We start from the raw sequence: 17,121 nt of genomic DNA on the forward strand, positions 1-17,121 counted from the left end.
TAAATGTCAGCTTTCACCGGCTGACATTTTGGGTCTTTTTTAATGTGCGTAGGTGTTCTATAGGGACTCCATACCAACACAGTGGAAGGAAACAGTAGGATGTGACTCCCCCAGCTGTCAGTGAGGCCAGTAAAGCAAGCAAAAATAGACAATAACAGCAATAATTATGATAATACACGTCGGGTTGTATGGCAAAACTTTCAGCTTTGTTTTTTACAGCAACATCAGGATTTAACATACTGCACAGTAAAGTCGTGTTTCTAGTACTTGGGTGAAGTTGCCTCAATAAGTTCTCAAAGTTTTTAATAAACACGACTAAAATGATTTAGAACAAGAGGTTTTGCTGGTAAATGATTCAAATGCACATAATGGGATCAGTGAGGAGTAGAAAACCTGCAGAAGCCAAAAACAGTGGACTGTGTGAGGCAGACTGGGTGTTTAGAGAGAGACTGGGACCCACTGTGAGATGGTGTCCTTTCTGCAGAATGCTTCCTTCCACGTTTATTTATTTATATGCAAGTATTTGTTTTTTTACGTTTAATAACAGTATGCAGTGTAATGACAGGTGTTTAAAAGTAGGGAAGTTCCGATCCGATCACATGATCGGAAATCGGCCCCGATCACATGGTTTCAGACTGATCGGGATTCTCGGGCTTTACTTCCCAATCCGGAGTTGGATACTGGGTTCAAATTATGAGAGAGCAACTTGGTTCTCCTTAAAGGTTGTCAGGCTCCCCGATGCCCTTAACTTACACACCCAGAAGGAGCACAAAAGAGATCCAGTTTCTACCTATATTATATTATTTATAGGGATGAGCCGGATACTCGTTTCAGACGATTACTGGACAATAATTCCTTACTCCACGATGAGACTTGTAAAACATTTTAATATTCTAAACCTCTGACCCCTCCTGGTTGTTGTGATGTTGTTCGTTTTTGTTTCAGCAGCACATTTCTGTCAGAGAAGCCATCATCTAGCTATGTGTGCTCGGATCAGATCCAAATGAAATGGGTCCAACTATTCTATTCATAGAGCTGCACGTTTCCTCCAGACTTTCACACGACTGGCACAACGCTGTTCGCTCCTCGCTCTGGATTACGGTCAAATCTTCATCAGAACACAAACGGAGAATTAACTTAGTGTTTTAACACTAAATTCACTGGTCTAGATGCACGAGGATCCTAAATAATGCTGCAGGGCAGATGTTTCAGTCAGAATATTTTGGGATTATTTCTGGAGGTTGTGACTGATTATTAATGCTTAATTTAGTGTAATAAACTCTGCGTTAAATAGAAATATGAATAGATGTGGGGACTACATCCTGCTCCATTAGACCTCTCTGCTCCGACTCAGCTCAGTAATTAAAATGACTTCTGTTTGATTCACCCTCTTCCATCTTCCTGGTTACACAGAGCACTTTCCATCAGACAGAAAGGTTTTTATGCTGGATTCAAGGGTCTGTCTGTGCGCGTAAACATGTTATATTGCATCTGGGTTACATCCACTTCTAGAGCTCACTAATTCAGTCTGACAGGACCCTGTTAGTCAATTAACCTTGACATTATATCTTGTTACGCCTACGAGAGCTACGGTCTGCTCAGGGTTCGTCCCACCCCAGCAGGACAAGCATCTGGACAAACATTTAGAGAATCAAAGAGAGCAGTAGCAGGACAAACAGTGACCATCGACTCTCTGGGTTTCAGATTGGTAAATAAATACTTCTTTAAACATGAACTCCAAATATGTCTCCACTGAGTTCCTTTCATCCTGCATTTTTAACTACAAATTTGCCCTTTCTCCAAATGCGTCTGACGCATTTTAGATCAGTCCTTGTTTCATTTTTGCCAACGAAACAGAAACTTGCTACAGTCAAGGCAAAAGTTGGAGCTAATTGTAAGTTTACATCAATTTGAGGAGAAAACATCTGGAGAAAGATGTCTAGAGAAATAAGTCATCGAATATGGGAAATGGTATGGATTTGATATAGCGCCTTCTGGAGTCCTGGAACCCCCCAAGGCGTTTTACAACACAGTCATTCACCCATTCACACACACATTAATACCCTGATGGTGATGGCTACATTATGACAGAGGTGAGTCACTCGTGCACAGTCGCCACCGGTCCCTCCGACCACTACCAGCAGGCAAGGTGGGTTAAGTAGAGTAGTGGAGTAGAGGGAGGTGGAGTGTACAGTCGGTAAAGACGGCTCTCCCTTGCGCTGTCTCCAACATGCCTCCATCTAAAAGGCTAGGTTATCCAGAGTTATCTCTGTAGTTATGCTGCTATAGGCTTAGACTGCTGGAGGACACACTGACCACTTTTCACACTCAACTACTTTCTTCTACAATCTGCTCTTTAACTGTATTATTTTCTGCAATTTCAGCTGTTAACTTTATTTTTCTCTCTGTGTTTTTCTCCCCAGAAGAAGCTACAACGATGTTCTGCTGAGTTGTGGTGGCCTCATGGAGGGGGCCATCGTCTAGCACACTGCTGCTAACCACTTAAACATTCTCCCTCTCCTGATAATAACTTTTTGCTTTCCTTGACGATGGATGTGCTACTACTAGTTTACCCGTTTAACAATAGATTCACTAGGATAAATACAATAAAGTTTCTCTTTCACCAAATAGAATATTTACTAAGCCATCACAATATAACTATAGACACATTACTTTGTCTTTGTGTGTGTGTGTGTGTGTGTGTGTGTGTGTGTGTGTAAGTGTGTGTGTGTGTGTGCCTGCTCTGTCCTCCATCCCCAGTGAGTCGTGGTGGATGGCTGCTTATACTGAGCCAGGATTCTCTGGAGGTTTCTTCCTGTTAAAAGGGAGTTTTCCTCTCCACTGTCACTTTATGCTTGCTTAGTATGAGGATTGCTGTAAAGTCACTGACACTAGTCAGTGACTTGATGCCATTTGCTGGGTTCCTTATATAGGAAACATTATTTCTGATTGGCTTAATGAGCTGACCTGAATTGGAATGTTTATTATGTGAAGTGCCTTGAGACGACTCTTGTCATGATTTGGTGCTATATAAATAAACTTGAATTGAATTGAAAGATTGCATGCTGCTTTACATATTTTAACCAAACTTCGGAGCAGCAGTAGTAGTAGTATTCTCTCAACATGTATGTGTATATATATATATTTTTTTTTTTATTTATTTTGTCACCAAATATTTTAAACCAACCTGTCATTTATCAGGTTTTTCCTACTTCTATAGACCCCATTAAATGTGATGTCACATGGCCACAACCCTGCATTTTGCATTATGTGCATTTTCATATAATTTTGTGTGGCTGCGGGGTACGAGGAGCCAGGGAGAAATCATCAGCCCGGAGGCAGCAGTAGGGAGGTGAACTGTGCTGCAGATCAGTCCTGAGACATAACCGTGTGTGAAACTGACAGCGCCAATGTGGTGTGCAGTTCTGTTTAACCTGCGGTAACAGTCTTGAACAACAAAATATGTTGTGTAATTTTAGCTGTTAACTTTATTTTTCTCTCTAAGTGTTTTTCTCCCCAGAAGAAGCTACGATGATGTTCTGCTGAGCTGTGGTGGCCTCATGGAGGGGGCCATCGTCTAGCACACTGCTGCTAACCACTAAAACATTCTCCCTCTCCTGATAATAACTTTTTGCTTTCCTTGACGTTGGATTTCCTACTACTAGTTTATCTGTTTAATTATAGATGCACTAGGATGAATACAATAAAATGTATCTTTCACCAAAGAAAATATTTACAAAGAAATCACAACGTAACCATAGAAACATTGCTGTGTGTGTGTGTGTGTGTGTGTGTGTGTGTGTGTGTGTGTGTGTGTGTGTGTGTGTGTGTGTGTGTGTGTGTGTGACACTAGTCAGTGACTTGATGCAATTTGCTGGGTTCCTTATATAGGAAACATTTTTTCTGATTGGCTTAATGAACTGACCTGAATTGGAATGTTTATTATGTGAAGTGTCTTGAGACGACTCTTGTCGTGATTTGGCGCTATATAAATAAAATTGAATTCAATTGAATTGAAGTGTCTTGCCCAAGGACACAATAACAGCAACAGAATGAGCGGGACTTGAACCTGCACTTACTCCGGCGCCACCGTCGCCCCTGTAGTATACCTCTACTTCTCGAAGAAGCTCATGTATTTTCTGTGCCATGCATAATTTGTTATGAAGAGTTTACTTCATTTAGAGTCAGTGACTGGTGCAGAATGGTAAAAGGCCTGTATTTAATATAGTACCTTTTAGGGTTCTACAACCCCCCCCCCCCCCCCCCTTCCAAGGTGCTTTACAACACAACCAGCACCCATGCACACACACATTCACACACTAGTGGGGACGAGCTACATCGTAGCCACGCTGCGCCGACAGAAGCCAGGCTGCCGTCCTCAGTCGCCACCGGTCGGTCCCACCACCAAACAACAGTGTTGGGCAAGTTACTTCAAAACTGTAATACATTATTTATTACTTGTTACCCTCATTTTAAAGTAATTCATTACATTACAATGTTACTGATTTTAAAATGTAAGGCATTACACTACTTTTTCATTACTCTAAGTTACTTTCAACAAAACAACTTCAGTATGAGTTTGGTAATCTGATGCCTGGTGAACTCATGACACATCCGGTGGAAGGTGATGTGGTGTCTGAGCTAGGACTGCTGTTAAAACAGTTCTTTAGAAGGATTGTTTATGAAATAAATGAAACAACAATCTGTACTCTCAGCACGCTGCCATCTTAGATTAACTGAGCGGTGGGCGAGTGAGGTGGTGGGGGCTCCAAGTCTATTTAGCCTTGGTCCCCAAATGCCTTGATACGGCCCTGGATGTGGGACTGACTTCTGGGGTGATCTGATTCTATCACATGTATAAATATTAAATGCTTATGTATTATTGCTTTTCACTGGTAAAAATGTGTATTGGGGATAAATCTACCTACTTTTTGTCTTTTCAAGCACTTTGTTTTGTTTTCTTGATTTTATTTGAATCATTTCCTGCCCTTTCTCTCTCTAACCTTCCTGCATGCTGCATATTTTCTCCGTCTTCCAGAAGAAACTGTTTCCTAGATTTCCTACTTTCTAACTATCAGCCAAAGGGATCTTCACATGCGCAGCGCTCCAGCAGCAATGAGTTGAAATCACCGGGGCCCAGATTAACTCAGCTGAGGCAAAGCACGTCAGAAAAGTACAGAATACCAGAGAACATGCGCTGATATGAACGATCGCAGGTGAATTATTTTGTTTTAGTGGAGCGATTTTGTGAATGTTACAGCGGCCGCGTGCAGGACGCAGCTGGAGTATTTGAGCCGGTACCGCTACGTCCTCTCTGCCTTCAAAGCTGAGTCCATAAATGACGTAACATATGCAGGTACTGGATCTTTTTTCAGGTTTCCCGCAATCTGAATTTTTAAGAAACGCATCTTGATTCTGGGTTTAAAATGCGTTGTAATTACCGCGTTACTGACAATTGTACCGAGTAAATATTACCATTTTCTTTCCCTGTAATGCCTTACATTACCACATTACAACAAAAAGCAATGCATTACAGTAATTAATTACTTCTGTACCGCATTACTCCCAACACTGCCAAACAATACCTGTGACGACAGGGCTCAAAGCTGCAACTGACACTAGTGTTCCAACAGGACTCATTTCACGTAGCGTTAAAAGACATAACACATTACTGTCACTGATCCAATCAGAATCTCACAGATCTGACGGAGGCGTGGTTCTGATGGTGTTTGGTAATTTTTCATTCGACAATAAACCATAACATCCGAAGTATAAAACTATGCCACGTCAGCTCTAACGCCAGTTCAAAGCGTTCCAGAGAAAGTGACGGAGTGGCCAATCCTGATCTCTACTCTTTAACCGAAAGAACAACGACAAGCCGAAAAATCCAGTCGCTCTTCCAACAGCGGCAGCAGTTCCTTTCAGAACAAAAGCTCAACCATCCGGACCCAGGCTTTAGGGTCCCACCAGATGCCAATAACTTGTCGTGTGCCCGGAAGTAACTCAAGACGGGTTTGATCGGAACTGCGGCTTTTTCCTACCGGCTCTGTTCCAGAGAGGGTCCACTTTACCTCGATATTCCTGATCTACAGAGGACTTCCCGAAGGGTAGGTAGACCGACATGATGGTGTCTCATGTGTTTCTGAACTTCCGAACCAAAGCTTAATGCAAAAACAACACCTCCAGTTCCCATCAGAACTAATCGCTTCTTCGGATTTGCTGGTTCTGATTTAACATCACACGCCATCCATTCACTGTCCCATCCATTTTAGTTACACCATACATTTAGTTTTAAAGTCAGTCTAGTTTAATTCTAAAATTCTTTAAAATTCTTAATTTTTAAACTTGACTCTCTCTCTTGTGTCTCTGAGTGAATACATAGCGGTTATCTAATCCCTGCAATAAAAAGATCCAATCTTCTGGTTTAAATAACCCTGCGATCCGTAAGGTGGATTTCATATTTCCTATGGAATCCCACGCCTTATGGCTCATTAAATACCTGTAATCTATTTCATTACATAACAGTGGCATTAAAGATGCGATTTGGGTTTAAAAGTCCTTTGGGTTTCTGGTTGTCTGGATGCTTGATCTTATCTCTCACTAAAGTTTGGCTCTTTGCACTTTTTGATCTGAAATGAGAAACATCAGCAAATAAGTAGCAAAACATCCTCAAGATGTGTTTTTCAAAAACATTTGACCTCTATAGAGACACTATTTATCATCTATCTGCCTCTATTTGTTCTTTTCCAGTTTTAACAATGGCTTTTTATTTATTTATTTATTTAATTTAGGATGAACAATCAGTTTAATTCAAATTCAAGGAATAACACTGAAAACACGCTCACACCTATTTATGTTCACACGAAGGAGCTCATCAGGTGTGAACAGGCATTTTCATTAAAATGATAAGTCAGTTTTATCATCAAGTACAAATAAGTAACTGTCACACAATCAGAGTACGACATTTACAAGTATGACTGTGCCGACGCCAGTTTCTCTGGTACCAAATATTTTAACGTGGTCGGAGAGTCGCGGATCGGGCTGGATGCCAGCAGGCAGGAGAGACGAGCGGCTCTGCTGATCCTCCACCCTAATCCTCTCTAATAAACCCTGCTGCCTGTCGACGGTGAGCAGTCAGTGTTAAATACGTTGAGACACTTACGAACACATGTCTGAGTAGTTGTGCTTACTGTCATTTCAGGTAGTAATTAGTCCAAAAAAAGATCTTAGTTTAGTTTAATACCAGCATGTTGGTTAATATAATAATACATTTTATTCAGAACATCCACCTCTAGTATTGCAATAAAATAATATTAACAATAATAACAGAAAAATGGAGGACAAATGTAAGAAAGAAATAATTACGTGAATGTAAAGAAAGGGTTTACAAATTTGGGAGGGCATTAATATGAACAATAATTTTAATTGTAATATTAAGTCATTAACTGCCAGTGACGACTAAAGTCGACATTTGCATCTTTTTATTGTGTGGGCGTCGGACGAGCCCCCGCACCGTGAGAACAAACATCCCTGCTCTAAAGCCGATCTTCATCCGCGTACGTCACACGTCACGTGATCAGGAAGCAGAACATCCATGTGTTAGGAGATCGTTTTGGGCCGCTTGCTTCCCACACCAAACCTTCCGTCAGGAATCTTGGCGTGACCTTTGACCCAGCTCTCACCCTTGATTCTCATGTCAGTTCTCTTGTTCGCTCTTCCTTCTTCCATCTCAGGAACGTTGCTAAGCTGAGTCCCATTCTGTCCCGCTCTGAACTTCAGAGCGTTCTCCACACCTTCATCTCCTCACGCTGAGACTACTGTAACTCTTACTGTATTGCTTACATTATATCACAGTACATGATAAGACAATCACTTTTACGGGTTTCTGAAAAACCAAACATAAATTCTGAAAGAGGAAAACTCCGGAAAGATACTTTAAGTTAATAATAACAGAGTCTTACTTTTTTATTCAGATATCTTATTTTTAAACTTTGCTTTTATTTTAGCTAAATTCTGTGACTCATTTCCAGCTTTCCGTCTCCGGCTGGTGAAAGAAAAACTCAAACATGACATGAATGGAAACTGTGATCTGGAGTTAGTGCTCCAGGATCAAAGCGTCTGCCTTTATCAGTAGTTGCAGCTGCATCGGTTCAGCGAGCGGCAGCAGTGTTTCATTGTGATTAGTCAAACTTCAGAGTGCGGAAAAGTAAAGCATACTTTTGTTGCAGAACAGCTCATTTTGTGCACATTTATGATGGTTTCATTTTGAAACTAAATGTAAATCAGCCTGAATATATATGGCTTTTAAACACTCACCAGGATGTTGATAATGTTTGGTGTGTTTTGCTTGCCAGAGCCACCGGCCAGCAGAAGTCTGCAGCTGGCAGAAATTGAGCAGCGAGTTAGGCCGGAGTGACAGCTTCATGCCACCACACTGAGAGCCCGTGGAGCTTAAACTGGGTTATGAGCCTCAAAGAAGATCTTTTGCAGGCGAGGTGGAGGGGCAGAGCCGAGAGCGCAGCTTCCCCTCTCACGTATTCTTGTTAAATTTACTGCATGACTTTCCCCAGACAGTATCGATATTCCACGGAGTAAACAGGTCTTTCGGGCATTCATCATCCGCTTGGCCGCACTGCAGAGCAAAGTCCTGCTTTTGATTGAGGGGATAAGGTGATAGAAAACGGTTAAAAGGAAGGCCGGGCAGCGACACCCGCCATGATGGACAGGAATTTGTTTGGAACATTTTTTTTTTTTTTACCTGAAGGTATAAAATAGATTAGGTGACAGTGCAGAGAGAAAAGAAAATAAATCTCCAGCTTTGCCCGAGAAGGGCATAAAAAATTAGTTGGACCAGATTTAGGGGGGATTGCTGTGGTGACAAGCAGAAAGAGCCTGAGGGAAGATCAGCGACATCCTATTTTTCATCTCCTGAACCAAAAATCCAAACGTCTTTCCATTTTCAATCAATTTCTTGTTTAAAAAGAATTTCACTGAGATTTCAACACAAATAGTGAATTTTATTGTGGTAGAATTGATGCATCCTGCCGTAGGAGAAGGAATTTTCCACGCTGAATACATGCTACATGCTGCGCTTGGAATGATGTCACTTGTGTCCTTGGTGAGGAAATAAAGCGCCTCTTCCACCGGAGCCGAACACGTTGCCGTTAGTTACCGTAGGATTCTACTGCACACACTGCACACTTCTTTCCAGAATGACAGCCATGTTCTCAAAACTCCTACAGGCACATGTATGGCTTAACGTTTTCAGTGAAGAAGCTGATTTGACAGAAAGTAAAACTAACATTATATTCAGGTCTGCGTCATCGCGTCTAAAATAAACAGCTTGTTTTTCTGCATGGCCTCTTTCTGCTGTTCCCACTGGGCCCTTTAAGCATTTCCACTGTCAGTCCTTTTATCTCATGAATAGGTAATGATCCTAGAGCCACGGGATATTTTTATGTTCATTTTAAACTTACAACTTTACATCCACTGATTGAGAAACCTAATTTACATCATTTACCTTTATCTTTTTCCAAGCTTACAAATAACAGTGTTTTTGCAGCTTATGGGCTTGCCTTTTATGATACAGAAACCACGCTTTGAGATTTAATAATGATCTGTCATTAAGTACAAATACATTAGAAAGCTAATTGAATTTTTTTTTAATTCATTATTTTGAAACTCTAGTTTTCAGTGGCTCAGCTGACCTCTGGTGTACCTCAGGGATGAGTCCTCAGTCCTTTTGTTTTCTCTATTCAGAAGTTTCATCTTGATTAGCTGATTTACAAGGACAGCAGTAGCTCTGGAGGAGGAGCGGGTTGTCCAGTAATCGTAAGGTTGCAGGTTCGACCAGGTCGCTCTGACCAGAGAATGCTGCTGTTGTGTCCTTGGGCAAGAAACGTAACCTGCCTTGCCTGCTGGTGGTGGTCGGATGGACCGGTGGCGCCAGTGTTTGGCAGCCTCGCCTCTATCAGTGCGCCCTAGGGCAGCTGTGGCTACATCTTAGCTAATCCCCACCAGTGTGTGAATGTGTGTGTGAATGGGTGAATGGCTGATTGTGTTGTTGGGGGGTTATATCACCCCAAGAAGGTGCTATACAAATACAGATCATTTACCATTTTACCATTTAAAGCCATTAAGCAAACATAATTGTTCGTATGCAGATGACACAAAACTGTCCATGCCTTTAGATGCCACATTTATTCTTTTTCCTACATCCTTTGTGGCAATAAAATGCAGTTTTCAAGATGTGTTCTGATAATGATAAGTCAGTCATCCCATTGGATTCTCCAAATGTTACCAATGTTGGTGGTTCCAGTCTGAGTCTATCAAGTCTTATCTCCCCATTTTGTTGGGAATCAAGAGGGGATATTTAGATTTCTAACTACAACTGTGATGCTCAAAGTTAAATATGGGTTATTCTATTCTCCAATAAAATAATAATAATAATAAATAAATAAATAAATAAACAACAAGAAAAAGAAAGTAATAATTAAGATTAAAGGATAAGACTGGTGGGCGTGGCCAGAAACAGCTCATTCTGGAGGGTTATGAATCAGTCACTAATAAAACTGCTGAAATCGCTATTAGAGAGGAACATTATGCAAAGAGCTTCATGAACATGTCTTGTGAAGACAAATGACTATTATGACTTGTTTAAAAGTCACCTATAATGTTAGATTAACTATTAAGAACTGGAGCCGTTCAAAGACGTTTCAAACTTGACAAAAAAAAACCTGCTTCCTCTAAATGGTTCAGAGAACATAATAAACTTTTGTTCCAGAAGCCACTTCAGAGATAACTCTGCAAAGAGATTAAATACTAACAAATTAAAACAGTTTGTTGTTTAGAAATCATCATCAAATGTCAAGGATGGTTCTGACTGCTGATTCTGCATCGCCAACAAAAGTTTAAGACAACCGAAGCTGAATCATTTCTGACTCATGGTTACAACAAGGTCGTGTTGAATATTTTCTCTTTTTGTCGGGATCATTTAAAATCACGAACGGAAGATGACATTCTGCATTTGCCAAGCTTTCAAACAGAGGTGTCGCTGAGTTATTAGGCCAGTTTAGAGTCAATACTTCAAAGGTGTCCAAAGTTTAGGTGATTTTAAAGATGGCAGCAAGATTCCTGAAGATTACAGATGCCTATCTAATAGATCTAGCTTCCAGTTAGTTTTAGGAATGAACACATCAAATGAAGTACTTTCTATTTATTGCCTCTAGATGGTTTCATGTTTTATGAAATTTGTAATTCCTTTAAGTAAATTGAGCAGAAAATAAGCCGATTTCCATCCATTTTAAAGCTGATCGAGCCAGAAAATCCGTTTTTGAGAACATCTGAAACAGTTTGCCTCTCCGACTAAAGAAAAGAAATAAGCACTCACGTGGGATTTTGTTCAGCTCATTCATGAACTTGTTCTTCAGCTTGGAGAAGGCTTCGTCCTTCTCGCCCGTGCCCGCTCCAGCCATGCTGGTGGTGTTGGAGCCAGCCGTGGAGGAGGAGGCAGTGGTGGGCGCGGGGGCCGCCGCCGCCAGCGCTTCCCTTCGACTCTCAGTCATTGTGGCGGAGATGGGCAGCCAGGCAGTTGCTGCATGAGAAGACAGAGGTAGAACAAAGTTAGTTGTGCTTTTTCAGCCTCTGTGACGGATTCGTATCACAGGCAGAGAGCTGGTCTTATCTGATGAGTGAGTGAGGCAGAGCGTGTGAGCAGCTGCTGGCTCAGCCTGAGCAAACATCAGCTGAGGTCCAGAGTGATCTGGCCGGGACTCTGAATTCAAAACAAAGCTGCTCACTCCTCCTAAACTCAATATTAACACCACAGAGCAGTAACAAACAATTAGTTATTACCGTCATACAACACAAACCGTAAATCTCAGGTCTGGCTTCATTATTATTATCAGCTACAAGACGTTGGAGCCGGTCGTGTTGCAGGGCAACACGTAAAACGTTCTGTACACACCAGGTGTATTTACATTACAGTCAGGGCTGGCTGCAAAGGAAACAACGCCACTCCTGCTGTAACTACTGTGTTTTTAGATGTTTAAGTGTTAATGATCAAATTTGTTGTGGAACGCCGAATTCACATTCGTTATGCCAACACACCCGTCAGCAGGTGAATGAAACATGTCAGCTCTTCTTGCTCCTTTCGCCACAATCTAAACATCTACAGATGCTCAGCTAGAGGGCAGATTAACAGGGTCTCCTCATTTTAGTCAGATTACATTCAGGAAGTTTCAAAAGGAACCAACACACATGTTCTTAATGTGGTTATTTTACTTCATTGTCCCGTAAAAGTAAATATTGTTGTGTTACAACTAAATTCAGTCACAGCCACCCATAAAACCTTCCAGGAACCACCCATAGGAACCCCGTTTTGGTCCAAACATAAGTGTCCACCAATCTAGTTTTAATGGGACGGTGTTCACTTGGAACAGGATGTTGTAGAATGCTTTGGTGGCGCCTAACTCCATGTTTTTGTTTTATGATCATGGGATTATTCTCACTAGATGTTATTTAATATTCTGGGGAACAGACCGCCAAAACCTCCACCCTGGTCTGCCACCTGGTCCAAAATGCAGCGGATGTTCCTGCTGCAGATGATATAGCTGGTTCGGGTTGGGCCCAGCTGGGCCCCATGCACAGAAACCTGGCCAACAAGGGCTCACACACCAGCCCCGACCCTAGGTCAGCTCAGGGGTGACCCATGCTTTCTATAACCTTTCAGGCTCAGACCAGTTTGTCATGAGAGACCCTACCAGTGGGTATAAAGCTCCCCAGGACCAAACAGCTCTAAACATTACAGCGGTTAAACTCCTTCATTATGCCGAGGCAATGTTTCGGTGAAGCAGGAGGTGCCGTGTGGACCCATGGAACACTGTAAGGATTGCTAGCGAACACTTTGGGACACCCCACGGGGGGAGCTGGTGGGGAGGGGATGGTGGGGAGAAGATGGTTTAAACCTAATTTTTACTTCTCCGTCAGCTCCACAAGGGAGAGACACGCACGCATGGACGGAGACCATTTGCACTCATACTTCTCCGTCTCCTGGGGAGTGTTGCAAAGCAATTCCCCGCCAGGACAGCAGAGGGCGTAGTGCTGTTCTGTGATATCCCGTCATGTATCCAGTCCAAGATAGAGTGTTTATAGTGTGATTTTTGTATTTAAGAGACTTTTCAATGTGGAAAAATTTGTCCCTTACCCTCCTCCACCTCTTCATGCGCTTGCCACCCTTAAAACCACATTTACCATCATTTCCCGTCCACAAATAAAACACTCTTCACTTCTCCAGTCACAGGCGAATAAAACATTCCTGTTTTTAGAGTTTTTCCCACGAGAGATTCTTCGAGCTGCTCCGTGTTTGCCGCTAGATATCCTCGGCTCTCTTTATGTTTTTGAGGGTGCAATGGTGGTGCTGTAGATGACGGCGTGTTCTGACCAATCACAAGCTTGCATTCTCTGTCTTGACGGACAAATGTTTAGAAAAGAGATCTCTACTCCGTCCGTCCTTGCGAGCCTATCGGAGAGCCCTCGAAAGGACAGATCATGGCGTTGTGTGCGTTCGTTCCGACGCAGACAGAGGAGTATAAATTAGGCTTTAGGCTGAGGCCGCTACCCAGAAGACGCAGATAAACAAACGACAACGAATGAATTTATTGTTTTTTTTTACATTTACTGCAATTTTTGTAACTAACATTTTATAGTAACAGAAATCCATCCATCATTTTCACCTCTTCATCAATAGCAGGGTCGGAAGGAGCTGGTATCTAACTCTAGCAGTCATCAGGTGGGAGACCCTTGGACACGTGTCCAGCCCATCACAGGGACACACTGAGACAATCAGTCATGCGCGCACTCATACATGGGGCAATTTAGAGTCACCAACTCCCCTCTCCTGCATGGTTTGGTCTTGTACCTGGAGAAAACATTCACACGCATGGAGAGAGAACATGCTAACTCCATAGAGAAAGGTCACATATGTGGGATTTCATTCTGCAGCCTTCTTGCTGCAAAGCAACAATGCTACCAACTAGGGATGAGCCGGATACTCGTTTCAGACGAGTATCCGGTACGGATAAAGCATTTTTGACGAGTACGAGCATGAAACGAGTAAAACTCGTAAATATCTTTTATCGTACTGAAGGAAAATCCTCATTGGGGAACTGACTGTCTTCACGCTCTGTGATTGGCCAGTAAAATAGCGAGCCCGCCCCTCCCTACACACAAAACTAACGTATTGATGTAAACCACACCCACTTCTGGTTAAACTACACCCACTTCCGGGTTAGGCCACGCCCACTCTGAGTACAGTCACAGATGCAGATAATTTAGATGGTTGAACAGATACAGATACAGCGTCCGGTCCATCCACGCACGCACGCACGCACGCACGCACGCACGCACGCACGCACGCACACACACACACACACACACACACACACACACACACACACACACACACACACACACACAGTAACGGATCTCTCTGTGCTTGCTTCACTGTTCACGTTTCTTCAGTACTCCCTATGTTTTCTTCAGTTTGCTTCTTTTTAAAGTAACTTTAAAGTTATTTAAAGTTACTTTTTTCGTAACGTACGTGGTGAATTTGACAAGACAGAGCTGAAAACGTCTCGTGCTGCGTCACTCACTGCCTCCGATCCAGTCGGGATTTTTTTGCCCTCTCTCTCTCTCTCCTCTTCCTCAGGATCCACTCCCTCTTTCCTATTCACTCTCCCTCTTTCTTTACATTTTTCAATCACAATTGTCTATTTTTTGCTCATTTACAATATATTTTAATCATTTTCTAAATTCTTTTTTCTATTTTACATGTTTTGTTTTTGTGAAGCGCCTCGTGATTTTTATCTTGAGAGGCCTATAGAAAAGATCTTTTCTTCTCTCTCTTAATTCATGCACTTAAATATTAATGTTCTGATTTAATAGAAAAACTTGTTCTGTAATAGTTCCTTTACTATTGTGATCAAAAACATTTAATCTCAACTTTGAGGCTGCTCTGTAAATAGTTCTCAAATAAACAATACACATAGCAACTTCTGATCAGACTTAAAATAACGCATTGATGTAAACCACACCCACTTCTGGTTAAACCACACCCACTTCCGGTTAAACTACACCCATTTCCGGGTTAGACCACGCCCACTCTGAGTACAGTCACAGATGCAGATAATTTAGATGGTTGAACAGATACAGATACAGATAGTGGTGTACTCGCTCATCCCTACTACCAACTGTACCACCATGCAGCCAGGAAGCAATAAATGAAATTGAGAGAAATTTCAGAAATGTGTCTCATCAAAGGCAGCAAGTCATTCGGATTCACCTCACACGTTCCCAAACGTTTAAGTTTTCATAGTTGAACTAGGCAGTCGTTTCAAACTCCAGCGCAACATTTCCACTGCAGATAGGAACTATTTACGTACTCTTGTTGTGCGGGTTGTAATTTGCTCTGTCACCATAGCAATTCAAGAGGATAATGGCTTGCTAAAGAAAACCAACGCATGGTGAAGATTGATGGTCTAATTTTCCTTCGTTGCTGCAGTCTGTGCTCACTGAACTCATGTACTCTCCATTCATTTCATTGTCGCGTATAAAAGCATCACACCGGCTGCGATTCAAAGGCAACTAAAGGTTTCTCTGAAAAAATCTAAATGTAAGCTCCAGAATTGCTTTAAATTATGTTTGATTCCCAACTTCAAAGGGATGAGAACAACATGCTACTGTTCCCTCCAATGCAATCTAAAGAAAAACACCTTAATGTGAAAAAATAGGTTCAAATAGGCAGTGATTTATTTTAAACTAAACTACTGAAGATGTACACTGCGTTTCATTCTAATTTCCTTTTTCCAGCAACAAAAAGTGCAATTTTAAATAGAAAATTGTCACTTAGTTTGTTTATATGAGAACTTCACAAAATAATTTCAGTTGATTTATTTCTTAAATGCGTCATATTGGTGAAGTCAGCACCATGGACAGCGCTTGCTTGATCTCAACATCAAACAAACTGATTTATAGAAGAAAAATAACAAATAAAGCAATGAAGTGATCAAAAGCTTAATTATATCAAGCAAATGAATAAAAAGGCAACAAATACTTTCCCAGAATAGTTACTGTGGTGCAAATTTAAAACAATCCATGAATTATTCCAGTTTTTAGCAGCTAAATTAGAACTTATCTGAAAAGTGAAGAAATTGTACAATAAAAATGAAAAAGCACATGGAAATCACACTAAAGGTTGGCACTGAATGTGACTGCCAGCAGAAATGGTGCCAACACGAGGTGGTGATCACAATCACTGCGGTGGCTTGTCAGCTCGGAGAGAAAGCTTAAAACCACAGGTCTCTCCAGCTGTGAATTCAGCACCGGGCTAACACTCCACCGGCAGCAGCTTTCACCATCATCAACAGATATTTCTAAGACGAGTCACACTGAGAGCAAGTGGAAGAAAAAGAACAATGTGCCAAATAAAAGAAAGCCTGTGATCAAAGAATAAAGATGATTCATCAAAGGCAATTCAGCTTCAGGTAAAGGACGGCAATGAGCTCCAAGCAGCGACTGGTTCCCTCTCAACCTCCCTCGTGGCTGAAAAAACTCCTACGCACGTCCATGTTAGCTCAGCCTCCCTTTGGTCTCCTTTTGAATTGTTGCAAGGTTATTGTGGGGGCGATCCACTGAGAGGCCCGCTTGGCAGTGACAGAGATACTTCGGCACAAACGAGGACTTTGAGGGAGCTCAATGATTTGTCGCAAAGTGCATGTGGGAGGCTTCTTCCATACTATACAATTGATCAAACTCTTTGTGTGTGTGTGTGTGTGTGTGTGTGTGGTGTGTGTGTATGTGTGATACTTCTAAGTAATCCTATTCCTGTTACAGGAGATGGAAAATTACCACATCTTGTATCTCTATGCATATTCATGCACATCTACAGCAAAGGGATCTACGTTTTAGATGATTTGTTGAACACTGAGTACAGATTTATAGGCATGCATCTGCATTGGATGGTGACACGAGCCCAGATGTGAGCAAATTTCTCAGTTTTTTTCCTCATAGTCTCGATGGCTGAGAAAGCGTGGGATACTTGTCATTTTAGAAATAAGATGGATC

The 17,121-nt window shown here is 41.8% G+C and overlaps 1 protein-coding gene across 7 annotated transcripts in view; it reads right to left on the reverse strand.

Annotated features, from left to right (window-relative positions):
• Positions 1-17,121, reverse strand: part of syt1a (synaptotagmin Ia) — a 296,089-nt gene that overhangs the window by 72,162 nt on the left and 206,806 nt on the right. For all 7 annotated transcript variants that reach the window (XM_054739791.2, XM_015961176.3, XM_070547869.1 and 4 more), the window contains one exon: positions 11,390-11,593. In XM_054739791.2, coding sequence (XP_054595766.1) covers positions 11,390-11,564 — 175 coding nt within the window. In that variant the 5' untranslated portion in view covers positions 11,565-11,593. The remainder of the gene's footprint in view (positions 1-11,389; positions 11,594-17,121) is intronic.

The sequence above is a fragment of the Nothobranchius furzeri genome, chromosome 1 (assembly GCF_043380555.1).
Source record: "Nothobranchius furzeri strain GRZ-AD chromosome 1, NfurGRZ-RIMD1, whole genome shotgun sequence".
NCBI classification, from domain to species: Eukaryota; Metazoa; Chordata; class Actinopteri; order Cyprinodontiformes; family Nothobranchiidae; genus Nothobranchius; species Nothobranchius furzeri.